We start from the raw sequence: 23,480 nt of genomic DNA, 5'->3' as shown, positions 1-23,480 counted from the left end.
ATAATATGGCTACAGATCAATGGACATAAAATGAGGAAAAAGTCAAAATCCTGGTCAGAAAGTGACTAGATTATGTAAAAACAAAGATACTTTATGAGAAAAATATCAGCTGAACAAAAAGAAATATCTCAAGTGTGAGCATCAGAATACCTTGTATTTGGTAATTAATGCACGATGAAGCTAAATAGAAATAAATCAATGTGAACTATAAATATAACTGGTTAGTTTTTGTGTTGACATCCAAAAAAATCACTGTGACTTCTCAGAGAAAACGGTATCTTTAAATGGTCTCAGCTTTTTATCTCTTGTGAATCACTTCTCATGCGCCATCATCTCCTGGGATTCATCGATTAGTTGATCGTCAAAAAAATAATAAGCAACAATTGTGATGATCAAATAAGTAAAAATGACCAATGTACTGGTTCAAGCTTCTCAAATGTGAGATTACATGTGTTGCTTTCTCTATAGTTGTCTATGATAGTGGACTGCTGAACTGAAATAAACAATTTGAATACTTCATCACACAGAATTATGATTACCATTTTTCATAGTTTTCTCTATTTTACAGACAAAACAATACAAATAATGAATGAATGGAAAAAAAAATAGGGCTGACCCCTCTTAGTTGATTAGTCAACTAATCAGTCATTTTGGTTTAGTTGACTAACATTTCTTGAGTTGATTAGCCATTTTTCTACGCCTCTTTATGTTAAATCAATTATCTCCAAGGTACTTATAAGCACATCTCTGGGAAACAAAAGAGTCAAAGTGGTGCTTTTCTCTGATTCTTTAAGGAAGAACTCAGTTTTACAGATCTGTGGATTAAATTAAATCAACTAATCAATGAGTTGATAAAATCATATGACTGTTAGTCGACTAAAGAATGTCTTTGGTCGAGGACGGCCCAAGAAAATAATCATGAGTTGTGGTGTGCTGTTACTAAGGACAACACAGAGCACCAGCATGACAACTATCAGAGATTCATATTTGTGAGGTAGACTGCACTATGTCGTGAGTGCAGACAAGTGGCTCTGTGGTAAATTTAAAGACCATATGAAGCCATGAAGGGGACACAAACACAGTATAAACAACCAGCTGTAAAGATGAATGAATGGAAAAGGTTTAGGTCAGATTATAATCGTCTCTCAGTGATAAAGCGTTGTCATCAAACACTTATTCCCATAACTACCTCACAACATGTTGGAGAGTAGTCAAAGATATGGCTGCTAAACATTCAAACTAAGAAAGGCCACTAACAGAACGAAGCTGCAATACTTGAACATAACAATCCTTTGTGCTATGGACTGATGCTATTGGACAAGTCAGTGGAGATCAATGGTTGCAATGAGACTTTCCAACCAAAAATCCCCCAATCAGAAAAAGACAACTCTATTGAAGTGACATAAAAATGAGGGGTAGTTTTAATGTGCGTGTGTAGGTTGGTGTTGGAATGGCTATCTATCATGGTATCTATAGGTATCTGTCATGTACCTACTGAACATTAATGAATAATGAACTGAGAATGATCAGGAATAAAAAACAAAGTGTGAAGAAGCGACTGTAAAATAATAACAGACGGGACAGACATTCAAACACTGTGTCTGATTACGAAATGAAAAAGACGAACAACAATGAAGCCGTATAACTATTTTCATGACATAATGTGAATTCACAATGATCAACGGCATCAAAACTAAGTGGTAAACCTTGACATCAATATAGTGTGAATATAAAATTTCTTATCTCTATATCCCCCTTAAAAAAATACACTTTATACATGAAATCCAACAAACAAGCACATCTCACCATGTTCAGCGCACAACGCGGGTGCAACCCTTGAACACACAGCTGCTGTATTCTTGCTGAACAAATGCAGGTTCTCATCTTTCACCCTAATCATCTATAAAGCAAAACATGTGGAGGTACTGATACTGGTTATTCAAATAACAAGGCTGACGTTTTCTGATTACTCAACAGCAGCATCTAGGTTTGAGAAGAATGCTCACAGTTTGATGGGACGCTGGACCGTGTCCAGCGGCAGGTAGAGCGGTGCGATAACATGAAGATGGGGGTGCTGTTCCATACAATATGTGATCCCAGCTTTGATCACATTTGGGGCGGGTTTAAAACAGCTAAATGCTACAAGAACCATGCAACCTTCTTAACCATGTCCCAGCATGGTTTGCTCCTTTCCACATGGTGAACAACGCCGAATTTAAATCTGTTTACTGCAAACACACTTTTTACTCGAAAAGCTGGTCGGCAGCCCTGAATTAGTTAAGATGCTTTACGTTACAGCTCGCTGTAAACAACTCATTATTTCCTGCCATCCATTACTCATGCAGCCATGCGCAACAAAAAAAACAAAAACACGAGCAGAGTACTACAAACAAGTACATTTTCCATGTCAAACGAAGGCCACGGTAAAAAGCTATTTTACACCGAGCATGCAGCGAGGTGGTTTCAGTTCCATCGGTGCGGATATTACAACAGCGTAGAGGCCTACTGTACATGACTGAGGAAAACATATGCAATCCAGGTGACCAAAACTGGGCAAAGCTAAAAAATGAAAAGGCACTGTGAAGTTTTGGCTTAGTGCATGTACAGTGCACTGCATGCAAAGGGGGGAAACAAATCCATGACTTTCTGGTTTGTCCACAAGGAATGAATGAAATCAGGGACAAAAGGAGGAAAGCTAGGGTCCATATATTCATAGACATCGTGAGGTACCTAACTCTTAGTAACTCTTAGACAATGCTGAATCCATCAAACTTATTTGTGCTGTGGTTCCAATCTATTATGCCCATTCCCCCCTTTTATATCTTCTACATCGGAAGTTGGTAGAAATACACCATAAAACAAAGATGATTTTCATCATTTACCGGATTCATTTGTAGCTAAAGACGACTGTTTGCTTCGTGGAATGTCTGCAGTCGACCACCAGGAAGTCTGCTTCTAGTACTGACTCGAAGGGCTTTCTCCCTTAGATGTCACTTTCTGAGCTCATTAAAATCACGGAAGAACGATTCTTTGTGTGCATTTGGCAAATAAATGATCTGAAACCACACTAAGCACAATGCATGGCTGATATCTAGAACTGCAGCATTCAGACAGAAGCTACATTCTCTTCTCTCTGATTCAGTTACTGTACATCTTCAAGCTTTGCGCAACCGTGAAGTAGCTTAAAACATGAAACCTGTCAAAGTTTGTTTTGTGCGTCCAACCCTGACCTTTATTATTTCATTAAAACTACATCCGTAACGCTTCATTGTACGGTTGTATAATAAAGATGATCGATGCACTGGGTTCAGTTAAGCAGCATGACTGCATAGTGGAAGATAAGAAACGTTCAGAGCAAGTTTGCAGTGAAGAGAGTTTAAATGTGCTGGTTGTCAGTGTATCTGTAGTACACAGATCCATTACATGCTATGTAATGTGTCAGGTGAAATACAACATGTCGCTCACAGGGATCATCTGATAGACTTTGGAAGGACAGGCTGGTCATGGACAAAGAAATAAAGACAACATTGCCCTAAAGCGTCTCTGGCGAGTGTTTCTCTGCTTTTCATTCACAAGAATCACTGGTGGTGGTCTTCTCTGCTAACCTTCCTTACGCTGACTGAGACTGAACGTGCCACAAAGAAAAGCAGAAACAAAGGTTGGGGAAAACACTGACTATGTATTTGGAACTTTAACGATATGGGGTTAAAGTCCTTTCCTGAAACCTAAAAATGATTCAAACACAAGAAAAGGAAGAATGTAGAAGCTGAAGTGCTCTGGAAAGCTCTGTATCCTTGGCTTTTGGGGAGCTGTGTAGCTGTGTGTGCGGCATACTTCTATAGTGATGGTTGGTGGTGAATTACTCTCACGCCACGTCTCTTCAGTGTCATGCTGGGTGGACCACAGGGTTGAGGGTTCACAGGACAAGTCCTGGATATTGCGACTTCAGCGCTGTCCCGAGAGAGGGCCCATGGACAGAGAGTCCTCCTCATTGATGGTGTCCAGCTCTTCAGTGCGCACAGCTTGAGTGATGAGCTGAAGCTCCTCAGAGAGCGTCTCGCTGCGGTACGCCACGCGGATATCAGGGACGTTGGTACGACGGATGTCGTTGCTCGTAGGACCCTCCTTTGAATAATTGGGGCCCAGCCAGTAGCTTTTGGCCTGGAATTAAGAGAAGCTACATGAGGTGGAGGCTCAGATACTAGTAAAACACAGAAAGACATTCCCTCTTTAAGTTTTCTGAAGCAAACCACCTCATCTGCCCTTCATATGGGTTGGCGGCATTTCACCGTCTTGTTTATAAATAGGGAGGACTAACAATTAGAAAGATCTCTTATTTTAATGTAGTCCAGTAGAACACCACATTTAACAAAACATGGAATTGAACATTTTCAATTTCATAATAGGATGAGTTAATGGCAGAGCGGTTGTATTGAATTGCACCTGTTTAAATACACAAAATGAGAAGAGTTACAAACTAGTTTACCTTGTGTGAAAACCCACTCATTAGGACGCTGTTTCTCGCCAGCTCACACATGTCACAGGAACTTAGTTTCCACACCTGAGTAGCGATGCTGTACTCCTCCATCAGAGGCTCCTGGATCCGGAAAAACCACACAGAGCCTCATCACTTCTGACCATCGTTTTACATGGTCTACCTTAAATGTAGGGCATGTGTAGAGTCAGACAAACCTCCTTCACACTGACCTTGGTGAAGTGGAACTGAAGAGGATCATCAGTGGACAGAGAGATAATGAGGCCTCTGGACAGGTACTCTGGCAGCGGGTTGCGATGGTAACTGAGAAACAGGCTGTTGTTACTCAGTGGGGACATGGCGATGCCAATCTGAGCCAGGTAGTAAAGATATTGCAGCACCGGGGCCTGATGGATATCAAATATAGAGAGAGCATGAGAGACAAATGTAATCTTGAATCTATATGTATGTAAGGCCCAATAGTTTGTAAATCTCTTTGTGCTTCCCAAATCATATAGCAGTCCAATCCAATAGTTACAAAAAATGTAATTAAGCTTTCTGATGCCATCAGGTTTGCAAGAAGGGGAAATTCAACACAGATGAAATCTTTAAGCAAGCTTTCCAAATTAGTTTTAGAACACAGCCAGCACAACAATGTTATTTCAACATGGTCAAACTGAACATTTCCATAGCAGTCTTTTAGAAGCAGTCCAGGACGACCTCTCCTGACCTTTCTGAGCAGCAGTCCGTGGGAGATGTTCTCTGACAACATGAAACCTGACACCAGGTGGTGGATCGGCCCCGCCTCCCCACAGTGAGGTCGCAGCACAAACATGCGAAAGCCTCTCTGCCTGTGTCAGTCAAATATATTTACAAAAACAACATTAAAACTTAACTCTTGATTCTTGTGTGTTATAAATGATTCCAGCTGGGCCATACCTTCGCAGGTGGTTGAGCACAGTCATGTTGGCATAGGTGTAGTAGAGGTAGTAGGAATAAGGTGGGTTGTCTTCTTCTGTCCAGTTTTCTGGCAGCGGACTGTCAAGATTGAAGATGTGTTGCTCAGGTTTAGACTCATCGTCCACGCTGTCAAAGCCCACCACCTGTGGACACACATGCAACAAACGGGATAGAAACAACCGGCAGAATCATCAGGATAGCTTGGTTTTCTTGTGAAGTGATACTCACATGCTCCAGGAAGAGATGCAGCTCAGGATGACTGCGCGGGTTGATCGTGGCTTCAAACAGAGGCATGAAGATATTCTCCAACATCTCCTGGAAATTTGCCAGCTGCTTCTTTGTTCGGTAAACATCACTGGAGAGGTAGTGATCGAACAGTGACATCATAGAGATGATTATTGTTTTTTTAAAAGCACAATACATTACAAATATAGGTTTAATTGTAGAGGCCAGAAGAGGTAACCCATGTCTACACTAGTTGAGGAGCATCTAGTCTCTCATACAAGGACATAACCTCAGAAATTAGAACAATTCATTTCTTTTGGTTCGTGCTCTCATTACAACCACATTTTTGACCACCCCTGACAACAGTACAGCTTCAAGGTAAAAGCAAAGTGGATGGAGTACTTACAAGAGACGGGGCACCTGGATAAGCCAGCGTACATTATCAGAGTACACGCGATGTTTGAGGGCCCACTGAGCCAGCTTCTCCCATTCGTCCCTGGAGCGACCGTAGATGGACAGGCGCAGCTCAGAGTTCTGGTACTTACTCTCCTCCAGGTCAAACATCACCTCCTGGACAAATAGTGACAGCAGATATCAATGCATCAGTTTGTGTATGCATTGATAAAATGTTTGAATGAGGAATATAAATACTTTACATATGAATTACTTCACACCTTGACTATGTGTGCAAAGTATTTTCCTTCAATGCAGTTGTCAGTCTTGATGAAGATCTCTCTCAGGATGGATTCTCCAATGGGGTTGTATTTGGCGTTGAACTTGTCAAACCGATGGAACGTGTTACGGTCCTGATAAGTGAACCACAACCTGTCAAACCTCATTTTTATCTATATCAAATGTATTACACAGTATTCCTTTGTACACAGTCCGTCAGAAATATTTAGCACAACTTTAGTTGGATAGAGCTGCTCCCATTCCTGTTTTTCTTTCTTTATTATATGGCACAGGACCTTGATCACATGGTATGAAGCACAAACACAACATACAACAATGTCTCACCGCGTGCATGTCGAGAGTGTCTACACTCAGGTCAAAGGCCGTCAAGTTCATGCTCTCAAACACCTGCTTGAGGGTCTGACCACGGCCACGCTCAATGTGAACGATCTCCTCTGGGTTTATCTTCATGGATCTCTTGATGAATCGCAGCAGGTGCTTCTGATTCATGCAGGAGGATGCATGTATGTGTGTGTCCACCTGTAGTTAGGGCAGAGCAGAATATGTGAGAGGCAGATATGACCTTTGATCTTAGCCTTAGGTTCAGTCCTTGTCGAGTTGAAGTCCCATTTTTGTAGTTTGAGAATGTTGTCAACTAACAACAATCACTGGATGATATCAAAATAGTAGCGATGGATTGACTGTGGTTGGCACTTGCCTTTCGTATGTTGTAGAAGTCTCTATGTGGAACTTTCTTCTGCGCTGCCAGCTCCTTCATCTCATTCAGCAGGATGTGCATCTGGAATTTAGAGCTCAGGTACTGCAGGCGGCGGTAGCAGAAAGACTTCCTGTTAACACCATACAGAGGAAACACGGGGACACGTCATTTAAAATAAACACAACATTTTAACATTGACATTTGTAGAATGATTGTATCAAAGAAACACTCACACTGGGCCGTTGATAATGAGGGCCATCATAACATTCATGTCCTCAATATACTCCGTCAGGTCAGGATAGGGCAGGTCCAGTTCTGTGCTTCTGAAAAGGAGAACAGTATAAAAGTAAAACGAACACGCAACCTTTTTTTTTCTAATTAACTTGTTGTCAGGGACAAAAACATACTTGTCCATGTTGGTTTTCTTGTTGTAGACGTGGACGAGTCCACCCTCCATCTTGCAACCATATCCTGTGTCTGCCGGCATATTCTTGGGGTCCATGTCATAGGGGTGTGTCTTTGAGACAGGAGGGTGAACGGGGGCATCTGGGAAAAACAGGAAATTTATATTAATTTTGTCGTTTATCCATGATACAAAAATGTGCTTCAAATGATAAACAATGACTTGGTAACTGCTCAGATAAATGAGACACAGTGTGGGAGTTTGTATTATTGATCCTGAGCGAATACTGTGTTTTCATTGAAGAATCACAACTAAATTAGGCAAATTTAAAAAACAGCTGTTGAGGGAGTGTGTCTTGTTTCTTAATTGTTTTGCCCACATAGTTCAGGGTGTTAAGGGGGAGATTATTTTAGCAAGTTCTTCACTTTATTTCTGGAATTTCCTAGCTCTCACAATATCAATATACATATACAGTACATACCCAGTTATGAGTTGCCTGCCTCATCTTAAAGACTGTCAAGCTTTTTCAAGCTTGAACACGCCCATTAGTTATGGTCCTGGAAAACCTCTTTGGACAAAACGTGGGATGTTACCTTAGCCCTAGTTATATCATGAGACAAGCTTGCAGAGAGCTGAAACACTTTGCTAATAAGTAACTATTGTTTTCATAAAGAGGGAAACCGTGAAGAGTAGAAAGACTACAGTCCACTGGAAAAATACTCAACTGTTTGGTTCATAGGAGCAAATGCTGCATTTGGAGCTGCGGCTAACTATTATTTTCTAACCAATCGATTAATCTGCAGATTATTCTCTGAATGAAACCATTAATAGTTTTGTCAGTAAAATGTCAGGTACCATTCATGGGATCAGTTCTTTTAAAGAAACAGTTGTATTGCCTTAAAATGTACCATTTGTGCTCAACAAATCTTTCCTTGGGAAAATGTGTTCCTCCATGATGTTCGACAGTGTGTGATGGAAGCATTTTGGAAGAATCACAAACAGCTAGTTTTCTGTTAGTTTTAGTTTTTCACCTCCGATGAAGAGCAGTGCACAGCCGCTTCTCTAAACTTTGTCTCATCCAGAGAGTCACAAACGTTACTGTGTTTGTCAGACGGTCTGAAGGGAACACTATCACATCACCAGAACAATAAAGTAATGAACAGCAGATTATATGCCAGGTGTGACTTCTCAGAAAACACAGATACGTGGAATATGTTTTAAATGCACAGAAAGTTTTGAACATGAGCAGAAATCTTGCTGAAACATATATGCACTCTTCAAGTCCAAGTGCACGTGCGTTCATTAAAATGAATCAATGTTTCAGGTGAAAAGGCACATTTAAAAAGGTTATTTCAACTAACAGAAAGGAAAGAAGAGTAAATCATGCCGACATGTGCGTTGACTCAGCAGGAATAACATTAAATGAAAACAGTTGATCTCGTGGAATAAATTGAAAGCAATACAGAATGCTCAAGAGCTTTACTGCATTAAATTCCATTACTTTATAAGATGGTCACCTGGTGATTGAATTTTGTGTTTTCCATTACATAAATAAAGTCCTTTCAAAAATTCCTTTCAAAATTCACCAGAATGCAGGAAATGAATCGCAGACCCTCTACTTAATGTGTTGAAATGAAACCTACGCCCATTAGGTGCTTCACGTCATGTCACATTGCAACATCTTGGCTTTGCTGAAACAACTTTGCCCCTGATTTAAAATGATTTATTTTGTCTGACTAGCCAACCAAAAGGCAAAGATATTCAGTTTTCTATCAAGACAAAGAAAAGCAGAAAATCCTGAATCCTGATTATTCTTTTGTCGATTGACTAATCAAATATTCTTTACACTGCAATTCTCCCTTTTACCCCTGACACCACATGATTATAAAAAGCCCTTGATGCCTGCTGATGATGCTGAATCGGTTCTGGTATTCTGGGGTATAATAATATGAAAATAAACAAGACTCCCCTGCAGAACAGGGCCAGGTATTTGTTAAATGCCTGGAGCCTTTCTGTTGACAGGTATTCCCAGCACAAAACAGGAAGCCAAACTAAAGGTTTCTCCTTTGCTACTGTACATGGAGTAACCAAAACTGCTCTGTCACCGCATCTTGGCTACAGTTTCAAAGTGTATAGCTCGGCCCCTACTGCCTCCTTGTAAAACGGATACAATGGTCATCTCTGTGAAATTCAACAAAACACTCATGGCTATTTCTAACGGTAATAGAACATGTTTGGTGTGTGCATGAGATACCAGCATCTACAGGGGTCTCTGCTATATCGTCATAGTCTGTCAGATCCAGAGGCTTCATCCCGAGGTCCTGCAGGGCATGAGCTGTGGTCTTACAAAAGGATTGCATGGATCGCTTTATGTACTTCTCCCGTATGAATAATGCCTTCACCACACACTTTGCAGCATCAACGAGGTCAATGAATGGCACCTGGGAAGATATCAATTTACAGCAATGAAAATGGGATTACCTTACAAGAGATTAAGTTTAATTGCTGATAAAAACACATTAAAAAATCACTTGAAAAAAGCTCCTCACCCCACACTTTTCCTCTCCAGATATTGACACCCGCTGGTATTCTCTCTCCAGTGGCAATGCCCTTTCCCTAAAGCCATCATCAACAGTGTCCCAACTCGTCTCATTCAATAACCTGCAAGGATACGGACAGTAAGAAGGAGAGTTTAAAACTAGAGAAATGTAGGCAAAAGCATACCAGATGGAGAATATGTGGATATAAGCAGCAGCAGAAAAGTGAATGATGGAGAAGATAATCCAGATGTTATAGAATGTATACATTTGTAATGGCAGCATTAGTGCAGTTTATTTTGAATTAATAATGAACCTACAGTGACCGAACTGTAAGATTTCTCAGGGTTCACCGGACATTTAATTATCAAGAAAACAAAGGAAGTCAAATCAAGATCAATAGAAAATGCACATACAGAGTATAGACTTTCAAACTTGAGAGACTTGCTGTCTTTAGAGAGCAAAAAGCAAAAGAACAAAGTACGGATTTGTACATCTAGTCACCAGCAGGGGGAAGATGTGATCCAATATGCTGATAATCTGTCAGCGGTTCTGGAGAAAAGCACTTTCAACCAACAATTCCTAAATACTTTTAGACTAGACAGCGATAAGTTTACAGTGATTATGAATAATAAAGAATTCAGGCAAGTAGTTGCCATGCACATTTCTAAGAATACAAGCTGAATAGAGATGAATTGAAAGAAAATCAACAATCAAAGACAAAATCACGACACAAATCATACATACTGAAGCAGATCTCACTCACTCTAGGTCTGCAGCACTGTCGATTTTCATGAAGTCCTGTTTGGCACGGAGCAAAATCTCTGGCTCATGCCTTGGGGTGATATGCAGCGGCGCAGGATAGCGTGGGCAAGGCAGGGGCAGATTGGCATCAGAGGCAGTAAGAAGAAATTAAGCACACAAAGGCAGAGAGACCAGATATATGCACACACAATCAAACAAGCTCTCTCTCACACACATACACATTTACATATATACATATACATACAAAGCATAAGGTATTAAGTGATCAAGGGGATTGGCACCAACAGAAAAATATCATAAGGTAGTAGTTGTACACCCTGATTGGTAAACAGGGGCTTGCAGGTTGCACGGTCGTCTTATTGGTGCAGATAGCTTCAACCCCGGCAACCGAGACAGAACCCACCTCCTCATAAAAGTTTTGCATAGAAGAAGATTGAAGACCAGAGCAGGTGCAATGTGCTGGCTAGCCCTGTTAGCCGATTGCTGAGGTTAGTTAGCCCACAAACTGGTCTGTTGGAAGCCGATAAGCATGTGTGCATGGGTGAAAGCAAGACTGTGTGTAAAAGGTGGAGGTGTGGGAGAGCTCTGTCTGTCAGAGATTATGTTAAGAGTTTATTTAACTGGCTTTGTGTGTGCAGTGTGTTTGCGTTTCCTCACTTAATGTCCTGGCTGATTTGCCTCTCCAGGCGGTGCCGTCGCTCTTCGAGCTGTTCGATGGGACTGTCCTCCGGAAACTCATACGGTGCGCTTCGCATGTCACTCTCTGCCATGCTGCGTGTGAACAGCTCCTTTGTGCAAACATATGTTATATGGTGTCATAAAACAGGAAAACAGGTCCACTTCCATGCACCTGTGGACTCTGGGCTCACACACCCCCCCCCCCCCCTCCCCCCCTGCTTTATTTACCTTCAAATAAAGCCATAAACAGCCAAGGCAGATATTGAACTGGACAAAATAAGAAAACTTTGATGAACTTGAAACATTTCTAATGTGTTTTGCTATATTCTTAATTTTGATTATTTGGCGGTTCATTCAATAAAAGGAACACAACATAATCTTCTAGTGTTAAACTGGTAAGATAGTAGAAGCTGAAATCATACTTCAAGCAGAAGCCAGCTAGACAATATCCCGTTATTAATTTTTACATATTTATTATTATTATTTAGAATTCAAAGCTAACATGTATTTTCATAACTGTCAATTTCCACATACAAACAAATACCAGTAATAGCTAATTCAAATATCTGAATGGCTGGAAAGCTGGTGCATGGATGCTAAGATTATTTAGCTTAGCTGTACTTAAAAGCTCTAATGTAATTAGTGTGGATTTGAATTCTTACCTCAGCAATCTCTTTGTATTTTTCGTCCATGGATGTTCGCAGGTCGATTGGGTAGTGTGTGAGAGAAACAGGCGTCCCTGGAAGTGATCTCTGGGGCTTGAGGGGCTTGGGCCCAGATGCACCACACAGGTCTGTAAGCAGACAGAGACAGGGTTTGACATTTGTGAAATCAATGCACATTTCCTAAGCTATGTAAAATGTCAGCAAAATAAAAGTTATACTGTCTACTGAATCCTATAGAGCTAGGTTTAATTTGCTGCATCTGGAGACACAAACCCTCTTTTCTGCTGAGTAACGTGGCGACTTGCTTCGGTAAGCCAGAGTCAGTAAAGTCACTGTACCTTCAGTGGACAAATGTATACTTTCCACCTCTGTATGAAGCATATTGTCTGTGGGAAAGAGCCGTATCAATTTGACCTGCATACAGGCTTTCAAAATACTATGTGTTATGTGTGATTATGCAAAGGAGTCATTGTTAGATTGATAAGGCCTGTACTTTACCATGTCAATGTTTATTATTGAAAAAGCTTTGACGGAAAAGGATTTTCAATCCACAGGACTCCTCTCCAAACACACACACACACATATAACGTGGACTCTTCAGTGTTCAATTACTCATAGCATACAGCCAACTGCATCCAGCGTCATGTGCGAAGCAATTGACAGAACTCGTTCGGGTTCAGATAGACATGGCTCCTCTGGGTGCTTTGCCGGCTCAGAACTAATTCAATCGCAATGATGCCAATTTCACTATGAATATAAAAAAAAAGTAAAATAGAGACAGACAAATATGTAGAAACAGACAAAGCTGACTAGTACCATCACAGACAAAAAACAACAATAATTTACACTTGGTTTACCAAAGATTGGAACGCATGGTGGATTGAGAGGGGAGACCTATGATTTTAGAAAGCACAGAGTTGGCTCAGACTATGTGCACACGACAGCGTGCAATATAACTTCACATTAATTTAATTAAAAACTATAGACTTTGGACAAACAGCTAATACAAACAACCGCTGTTATCAATTCATTTTATGTAGAACTAGAATATCAGTCACTTACATCATTTACATCTTCCACCAGTTACTGCAGTAGTTGCTGTAACACAAGACGCAACAAAATACAGCCTAACAATAGTTTTCAAGATTGAGCAATCTTTGGCCAAGAGAACTTCCTTTGTTTCCTTCCTTCAGTTATATGGACACATTAGCCCATTAGTATCTACACCGAAGACATCAAACACAAAGACAGTTGCGAACAGTTAGCCAGAAGTTAAACGAATGCAGATAGTGCATCACCATGATTACCTATGAAGCTCCGGTGACAGCGGCTGTGTCTGCAGGAAAATCCTTGTGCTATGTCCAAGAACAGAATCGTCAGCTGTACCAATATATACTGTGTCACTTCAATCACACACAGGCATGCACACACACTTGTAAAGAATTACCTTACACACTGACACATGCGTACAAGCACCTGTGAATGGCATAGAGGGGCCTTCCCCACTCTAGACCTGCAGGAAACAGATGATGCCTGCTCCACTCCAGAATAAATCAAAGGCAAGAGAGGAAAACCACCAAAAGACCAAATACCTTTCTCTCCAAAGACTGAGGGACAATGAGGAACATCAAATGTACTAATTCCTGTGTACTTTCTAAAAAAAAAAAAAGCCATACATTTCACTTTAAGAGAACCACAGTTTAAAGAGAACCACAGTTATGTGCACACACAGTAACTCACTCACTCATAACAAGTCTGTGAATTTTGGAGTGGTGCATTCACTCTCCTCTATAATTGGTGGCATTGTCGGTACTGTGTCTGGCCTGGGACAATTAGTTGTTGCCATCTGCTGTCTGCCTCCAAGGCCGTGAAGTCAGGAATGGACAGAGCGGGTACCTCTCCACAGTATACTGTAGTAGCATGACATAGTCAAACATTTCAATATGGCACATAGAAGTTTAACAGGATGTGAGTTACCGCTTTGATACGATCCGCTGACAATCATACGCTCAAGGGCATTAAAAGAGTTTAAACATAGAACATGCAATATCATAGCTCAACCAATACTGTATTTTTGAGGTAGATATGAAAGTTTAAAAGAAATAAAAAAATGTAAAAGATGACATAAATTTGTTTTTTAAAGAAATGCGACCACAATATGTACTGAGACCGTTAAATAAACTTTGGCAACACTTTCTAAATTAACTCTGTTATATCTTTGTCATATCTGTACTGAAATTGCTTCCTTGCTACCAACATAATGGCCACCAAATATTTCTGAGATAAACTAATATCAGCCTGGCCAATATATCAGTCTACATGCACAGTGCACAGACGTGTGTGGATATCTTCACATGAACAAACACACAAACAGAGTAAACCCCAGCATAGTATTCATGTAATCCCCCGGCCTGTCACCCACAAATAACCACAGCACCCCCAACTCTATTTATCTCAGTGACATCATGGTAGTAGAGGTCTAAGGATAGAGCATGTCGTATGCTGTACAGTTTGTAAAGCCCTCAGAGACAAATGATCGCGATTGATTGTGATTTGTGAAACTGGGCTATATATATAAAACTGACTTGACTGGTAGTAGGGAGCACAAACAACACAAAACACATCTATACAAGTAAATACAAACAGACTGAGAGAAACTCACCAGACTACAAAATCAATAACAAAGAAAAGCAGAACAATGAAACTTTGTTTTTTGGCTCATATTCTGCTCTGCAATGTGAAACCTCTTTCAAAAATCACTACCGACATGCAAAACAAACAAAAACACAGCCAGGAGAGACATAAAACATAAACATATAAACAACAGCAGAGGCCCAATTCTGATATGAAACTTCATCAAACGCGTATCAGTCATAAAGGCCTGTATGATTCATTCAGTTAATAGTTAATTTAAAAACAGATGTTCAAACAGTAACTAGACAGGTAAATGAAAAAGGGTACTGTTAAATTTTTCTTGACAGTGTTATATAACCAAAATTAGATTTAAACGGTCAATAAAGATAAATGCCATGGTGGACTCCAACAATTATAAAAATGTAGGCTGTTGACTGTGGGCTTGTCCTTGGAACAAATTCTCAAACTGTGCATCTCATTAGGGAGAGTGTGGATCAACACGGGAAAAAAAACACCCTCATTTCCTTTTTATTGGTAGTATTTCTTTGACGCCTCGACACAGGCACCGTTTTGTTTTTTTCCCAAACCACTGTGCAGATCCAGATTGCATGCGAATGAATTTTGGCAGACAAGCTGGCAAACAAACCCAGGCTCTAGCCTCACCTCAAACACGCTGTATACTTTGTGAGGGCGTCTCTTCTATTTTAGAATGAGTCAACCCATCTATCTCCATGTAGTCATTGTGAGACAATTTCTTGGACCAGTGAGTAATATTGACAAAGCTCTCCATCTCAGCTTTCTCTCACATCCCTGGGACCTGAGTCTGCACACCGCCCACATGCGCTACTTGTTCTTTTGAACCCTTCCAGAGAGACAGTCATCTAGAATCTGTGGAGCTGCCTCCGCTCTCTGAGGATCAATACAATGTTTGCAGCGCGTCTCATCCTCCCAATCATGCAGGACGGAAGTAGCAGTAAACTAGTTTTGGCAGTAGTCAACCAAAACAGTGTACAGTTATGCCCTTAAAAATATTCCATGACCAGATCAATCTTACTATAAAGCAAGGGATCTCTATGTAAGGGATATATAAGGGATCACATATCTCGAGAACTGTCCATGCGGGTAACTTCACAGTTGGCGGGTGAATTGCTGGGGGACCGAAGGACATGCAGTACCGAAGTTGGTTCAATTTGGACATGCAACAACATTAATAAACTTTGAATGAACCAGCGATAGTGAGCGTGCGCTCCGAATGTCCACGCCCACGAATGGGTACTGCACTAGTCTATCACAATCTGACAACTTTTAGGTTGTGTAATATGATGTAAGTGGATTTTGACAATAATACTACTTTGTATGCAACGACTATCCAGTCCCATAAGCCCCACATTGGTATGAAAGCTTCCCATCATGATAAACATTATATCACAGAGAACTAATGAGATTTGGCAGCCCCTGTAGAGATGACAGATGTTACACAACTATTATCAGTGCAACGTCGTCAACACAATAACAAGACCCAAGGTTACTGGCATTTTGGTGAATACATCTGGCCTTGCACTGCCTCTTCTGCACGGATATCAACTCGTCAAGCACACGGAGCAGCAGCGGACATGTTGTGGCCGTCCTCTTTTGCCCCGACATGATGGGGCCACCCACCAGTGGCCAAGTTGTCAAAAATATTTATGCTACTCATCTTCAATGCTTCGATTAAGGTATGGCGAGTACGGCGAGAATAGAATAGAAAGGCAATATAGTTGATATCATTATCGCAATATTCACAACTTTACATCATGACATGGCAAATTCGTTCAAAATCACAGGAAATATAATCTAGCCGATGTTTAGATTGTCATTACATGACACCAGACTTCGTACGTCTCAAAAGTTAACACCAAAAACATACTTATTAATTACAGTTAGCTCCAAATCATTAGCTTTGACGATAGAAAGTCGTAGAATAATAACGTAAATATTGTGTCATTACAATATAATTCTGCTGAAAATCAATTAACAAATAATGTTGAAATATTGCCCATTCCTTCTTCTTATTGTTACACAGCTGAACATGTGTTTGTTCCCTAATTATTCACCCATATAAACTTCAACACAACAGCAAAAGTATCTAAATAAAGGCTGTCTACTTATATTTGTAGTGATATTAAATACTTATACAAACACGAGGGAGCCTGTTGTCTGCTACTACGGTAAAAGTCATGGACAGCAGCAACAAATGATGGGCATCTCAGAATAAGAGAATCTGTTGATTGCATAATAAATATGCCATAGTGTCCCATAGAAATGTGTTTTAGTTTACTTTTTGGTCTAATGCGATTGTGGCTCCAGTGTTTTGAAAGAGATTTGACTTTATACCCTGAGAGGAAGAGTGATGATGACACCACTTCAGATGTTTCTTAGCAACCACAGATGAGAATAAACCTTTACTTTGGGTCTTGTTTTTTTAAATATATTATAAGTAGCAGAGATCAGTACAAGGGAACCAACATTGGTGATGGAATTTGCCAGCTAAAAACTATTGCCTGCAAAATTCACTTTATTTTCTTTCTATTTTTTCACCTAATGAAGGACCGCCGGAGAGACAAAAATACATTTCAATACATGCAGAAAATAGAAGATAATTCTCAGTGCAGTGGTGAGAGACATCTACCTTGACAGCTACTCCGCAGCTTTCTATAACATAAACAGCCTTTAAGACGAGAACGATCTGACTCGTCATTGCCACGTACACCAACACACAAAACAGATGTCAGCTGTTCTCACAAAGACACTTACAAACATCAGGAAGGTCAACAAACATATTCAGGTGGACTATTAAAAACTGAGACTCCAGCAGTTTACAGTATCTGTCTGAAGAGTACAGTGTTGATGAAGATGCAGTTCTGAATCAGATACTCATTTTCTTCCAGCATCCCTGGCACCTTATCAGCAACTGAAACTGCTGCAACCGCCTGATTTATTGCCCACTCTTACAGCTCCATATGCTGTATTATGTTTTGTTTGTGTCTGAACACTCACAAGGATTTCAGTGATCAATCCACCGGGCAATATTACTGCATCATGCAGGACTGTAGCAGACACCAGCAGGGACTAGATGCCCCAAATGTTCACTCACTGCAACAGCCACACTCTGCAATAAACTACGGCACACATCCAGCTTCCCGAATATCAGCATCAACGCAACCGACCAACCTAACAGATGCATGACGTATTTCTCTCTCTCTTTCTTTCTTTAAGACAACTCCCCCCCCCCCCCCCTCCTCATTTCTATATTTCCTCACACTGCTTTTCTACATGCGGTCATCTTATTCCAGTACACAGCAACTGTGTTTAATGACAGAGTGATAAGTGCCATGCCTCACACAGAACTGCAGTAACTTCTAGCAAGACCGTATTAACATTAACATTCTCTACAGCATATGATACTGTCCATCATTAAGCTCGCAGATTACAGTACCTCTATCTCACTGTCTTGTCCTTTTCTCACAGTCTCGGTTACGGTCGCAGTGGCCTTGTGTGAGCTCTTGCGGGATGCTGGGACATGTAACTAGGCCTGGGACGACCGATGCACCCTCCCCCCGCTGGCACAGTGGAGCAGAGAGAATGACAGCAGAGAGAGAGGAGAGAGAGACAGCATACGCTACCTCCTAAACACAAGCTGCTCTAACACTAGGATCTTACAATACCCACTCTTTTTCTCTCCGCTTCTCCTGTTTTAACTGTCGCCGCCTCAAATGTGCTGCTGAAGCATTTTTTTTCCCCCTCTTTCCTCTGATTCTCTATCTCTCTCTGCCTCTGCCTCTCAGCTGCTTCCTGGATTACACCGGTTTTCATTGCATGAATAGCACAGCCTTCAAGCTCCCGGATTTAAATACTGAGTTGGAACATACCACGTGGCAGAAAAGGGGAGGGACTGGGGTGAACCACTTTAGGCTCTATTGTGCTGTAAAATGGAGGAGGCCACGCATCCCTGGCCACTTCCACTTCTTTTCTACCTCCCACTTCTTATTCATGATGCACCACTTCAATCATCCTGAGTGCGAACCTTTAAATCATGTTATGCATAACAGTACTTAAAAGCAATTATTACATGTCCATTTAAATGGCCCGTTTTGTTACACATGGATTCAAACATTCTTTCTTAGTATATGTAATAAAAACACTTAATTTGCGTTCTAACTATTTATTTGCCTCATATGTATTTACCAACACTGTAGCACTGTAATATGAGATTTGGCTTGTGGATTTCTTGATAAGTTGCTCTTACTTATTAATTGCATCTGTTCTAATTGGCTTATTGCTGTGACTTTATATTTTACTGCCATTACGTGCAGATACTTTTTATTCCGCTTGCTGTTGTTGAGTCTGTGTTGATGCGACCATGCAGCGAGTCACATTTCGCATGTAGCCAAATAAATTGAACTTGACGGGACTTTTTGTTATGCTTTCAATCATTTGAATGCGATTATCAGATGTTTGAATTGAATGTCTTCAGTGTGCTCACTTGTGTTTGTGAGGTCAATACTAGTATGACTGAGCTTAGGTATGTGAATATAAGATTGTGTGTACATGCAAGTGAGCTCATCGACATGCTGCATGACGTGTTACTTTCTGCACCGATCACATGATGCCAGGGGAGGGTGTTTCCTTCCTCTCTCACATGACTGCTGTCTGTACGGAACAAGGGAGGCCTGTCTGCTGTATTTCACTGTGTATAAAAAATCTTTTTATGTTAAATTAAGATCATCAAGGAATTCTCCAGATGAAGGTCAGACTAATATAGGCACACAGACACACAGACATAAACATCTGCATGAAAGACACACAAAACACAAACAACACCATGGTACGGAATTCTGAACAGATCCTACATTTATGCAATAACATCGCATACAAAAGCATCCAGCTGGAAAGAAAATCCAGCCAACAATATACAGTACACAAGACTCGGAGGAAACTACGATGACAGTGTTTGTTTTTCATCTTTCCTCCCAACTCAATAGTAACCAGTTTGACCGGCAGAGAGGTTGAGAGTCTTTGTGCCTACCAGTGTCTTAAATGTCAGATCTCCTCTCCTCCTCATTTCAAAGTTGCATGTTTGCACGATTGACTAAGATTTTACATGAATTTTAACAGAAGAAGAAACTTTACCTCCACATCCTAGAATTATCATAGATACTAACCACAATCAACACCTACTCATCACCAATCATGGGCCTGGGTTTTTAATACAGCGAGTAAACATGTGATTCAAAGTTTTACAAAGCTAAAAATATATTTTGCCACCTTTGCATTCATCTTAAATATGAACAATATTAGTGAATGTGAATATGCTGATTTACATTTACATTTGATACATCTTGGAGATAAAACACAAAAGATTAACTTGATTTGTGCAAGATAGTTGGTTCAAGTACTCGTTCACATATTTCATAAAAAACACACAAATCATGAATAAATAAGAATTGTGTAAGCCTAGAGGTACTTTGCTCCAGACTTGGATAAAGCAAAGAAACGTGTCCTCATTCCAGGCATACCTGTGGTGGTGGAGGTATATATTTTTGAGAGTGCAAAGCTTAAACATAGCTGTGAGATCCTAGCTAACTAACTAACCTAGAACAGTTATGTACTCTCAAAGAAGAGAATGCATTGTATGCTATAGTGCTTGTAGGGATTTCTCATGCAACACATTTCTGTGATCTTGTACTAGCTTGAGGCAATTTTCTATCTTTGACTTTCTGCTCTGAGCTTACAAATTGAAACGTCATCCCTTGTTTCGGGTAAATGATGAGGAGGAGGAGGAGGAGGAGTATGTGTTTTGCCATTGATAACATTGCTGGCTTACAGCAATAAAATCAGAGCAAGCTGGGAAGTTTTCTGACAAAAGCTAGACAATGTGCATATCCACTTTCTTTCTTAAAACAACATTTCTTGAAAACAGCCTGTGGTTTGGTGTCATTTTTAGCCCCAGCTTGAGCTTCCCTGCTATTACCTCTGTTGTTTCCACACATCCTGTTCTGTTCCCAAGACACTAATCAACGGACCACGGGGGAGTAGCTGTACACCGCTTTTGACTCCCTTTCTCCCAGAGGAGAGAAGAGCTGCCATTATTGATAAGGCCGTTGTCAAGCAAACCTAATCTCTGACCCTGCACAGAAATTCCCATGGGAATAAAACAGGACAAACATTCAAACAAAGTCCTCATGGCCTCTTAGCATTCAGACTGATGCGGTGTATCTCTCTACCTAAGTCCATCAGGAAAGTTCTCAAAACAAAAAATCCTCTCTGCAGCCCCATCACACGGCAAATACACAAAAGCACTGATCATATACTCCCATATACACATGCATACATGTACATGTAGCAGACTCTACTTAGCACTGCTCGAACCCACTGAGAGGTTAATTTCCCATTCCTGTGACCAAAGGTGAGTCAGGGATCAAAGCTAAAGGTAATAAAAAAGAGTGTAGCTTCACAGAGATGGTTAAGTGAGGAACACATGACCTGTTTCTATGCACTTAAAGATAGATATTCACATGTGCATGCACACAATTTATTACTGATATCTCTACTTTGGGACACTCACCATTCTTGTTTTGATTTATTTGTTTATTTTGTTTGGTAAAACTGCGATGACAGAATGTTATAAATGCTCAATAGTCGACAGAAAGTCTGTATAAATTCATTGATTAATCGTTCTGGATATGCAAAGTCAAAGTTGTTTTGTTCGACCAACAGTTTGAGAACCAAAAATATTTCATTTACATTGATATACAATAGAGAAAAGCCTCATAATTGAGAAGCCGGAACCAGATGCTGAATGAAAAATGACTGCTTTTATAATTTTATAATAACTGCTGATCTATTTTCAGTCAATCGATTATTCATTTCAGCTCTTGACAGAAGCTTTATTAGGAGAGCTTATTTTAGTGGTCTGACACGCACAGTAATGCAAAAATGCAAATGCAATGACAGAAAGAATTTGCTGCTTGATATCGCTTGATATCAAACAATAAAAAACAGTTTAACAATTGATCATTTCAAAGTGGACAGAAACTGCCTGACTGAACCAATGGAAACTTAAGAAGTGACAATTTGTATCATCTGTTGATTTAAAGCCCACATCTCACCCCCACTCTCCAAAAACATGTGACTCAAAACTCACGGATGATCAGTAAACTGTGATGATTGTTTGCATCTTTTCACGATGCATTAGTGGAGCTCATTAAGTGACCAGGGGAGAGGTGGGCCTGTGATTCACTGACTCACTGAGGTCACAGGACAATAAATAGGGACCAACCATCAGCTGACACTGGTTCATCTGTGTTCAGTGAGGTGGTTCAAATGAAAATGGATCTTTATTAGCAGCCAATACGGAGAGCAGAGACAGACCAAAGCAGCACACTTAACTGTACTTGAGCAATGAAATACAAACCATCATAATTATTTGCATAAACACTGTCTGTCTGTCAGCCTGCAAATCAACCCAGTGAGTGTGTCCAATGGCATGATGAGTCTCGCTGCTGATGTGTGCGTGTGTGCGTATGTTGTGGTGACGATTAAAATGTTTTGTGGCTCTGCTGGTTATCTACTTGCCCCAACAACAACATGCCCACCTGTTGGTGACACAGCTTGCAAGGCCTTGAAAGTCCTCCAAAATCCCTTTTCCAAAAGTGACACACTTCTTCTGTTACATGGGAAGCAACCACACTATTAATAGCAGAAGAAAGCCCTGGAATTTTCCACCCAAACACAGAGCAAACTGGTCCTCACTCATGCCAAAGACACTGACAACCAGTCACTTGTTTAAAACCGATGGTCTGACTTTACAAAGCACTCTTGTTTCAGAGACTCCCTCTGGTGGTGAAATGGAAAAGTGCAAAACAGTACCTATTAAATGTGCTATTAAAGAAGTTCACAGAAAATGTTCTAAATATTCTCACATTTTTCACATTTTACCAAAATAAAGTCCTCATATTTTGTGATACAAAAGGTTTGTGATACAAAAGTGATTGCTGTATCTTTTTACAGTTTCACCATATAAATGATACATTCAATTGTGCAGCGACACTGAGGTTCTGCTTTGTCTCTCAGAAGTAAAGAAAGAAACCCCACTGACACATTTTCAGCAGGAGCAGGTAACTCCTACAATATGCTTTAACGCTCACAATCTCAACTGAGATTATGGGGCCTAGGGCAGTGTCTCCTGGTGTCACAAGTTTCAGGTTGTGCAGGTTAACGTCTATAAGGCAACAATGTGTAGATGTGCTAATATGTGCAATAATTTACCCCCCTCAGGGGTAACGGTACAGAGCCCACATGACTTAGGAAAGTCCTGAAATAGAGAACGCACATGAATTCAAGAGAGAAGTCCACAGAGACATGCCAGGATTTCTGGTAATCAACCACAACAGGGGGCTATACCACCAGACAGCCGACAGATGAAAGGTACAGAAGGTAGTGTCAAGTTAGAAGCCAGTAAGATAGTGAAGATCAAGGTAAGAGCCTCTGGATGAGATCAGATCACAACAGAAAGCGCAGCAGTGACTCATGCAGGAGAGAGGAATTCCCTCCACCTCTCTGGCAGATTTTAACAGCCTCTATACCTCACGTCATATAGCTTTGGCTGCAAAGCCAGGACATTACATATTCTGCTTCATGCGATGCAATGAAGGTCCGGTGGGAGAGAGCAGCCTGCAGGCAGAGATAGATTCCTGCAGATGAGAAAACT

The 23,480-nt window shown here is 40.6% G+C and overlaps 1 protein-coding gene across 2 annotated transcripts; it reads right to left on the bottom strand.

Annotated features, from left to right (window-relative positions):
* Window positions 1–45: 45 nt before the first annotated feature.
* Window positions 46–18,551, bottom strand: ampd2a (adenosine monophosphate deaminase 2a). Of its 2 annotated transcripts, XM_079156829.1 has the most exons (18): window positions 18,207–18,551; window positions 12,095–12,225; window positions 11,412–11,542; window positions 10,756–10,824; window positions 10,002–10,113; window positions 9,707–9,893; window positions 7,457–7,595; window positions 7,283–7,372; window positions 7,050–7,179; window positions 6,677–6,871; window positions 6,334–6,465; window positions 6,066–6,229; window positions 5,663–5,789; window positions 5,414–5,577; window positions 5,205–5,325; window positions 4,708–4,881; window positions 4,487–4,597; window positions 46–4,161 (listed from the first exon to the last, which is right to left on the bottom strand). In XM_079156829.1, the coding sequence occupies exons 2-18, from the start codon at window positions 12,122–12,124 to the stop codon at window positions 3,946–3,948; spliced, it is 2,292 nt and encodes a 763-aa protein (XP_079012955.1). In that variant the 5' UTR covers window positions 12,125–12,225; window positions 18,207–18,551; the 3' UTR covers window positions 46–3,945. The 2 variants fall into 2 exon arrangements, with proteins under 2 accessions (XP_079012955.1, XP_079012956.1); XM_079156830.1 differs by lacking the exon at window positions 10,756–10,824.
* Between the last annotated feature and the right edge of the window lie 4,929 nt (window positions 18,552–23,480).

The sequence above is a fragment of the Pholis gunnellus genome, assembly GCF_910591455.1.
Source record: "Pholis gunnellus genome assembly, chromosome: 3".
Classification (NCBI taxonomy): Eukaryota; Metazoa; Chordata; class Actinopteri; order Perciformes; family Pholidae; genus Pholis; species Pholis gunnellus.
The sequence above is the reverse complement of the archived record's forward strand: the minus strand, read 5'-3'. Positions and strand labels throughout refer to the sequence as shown.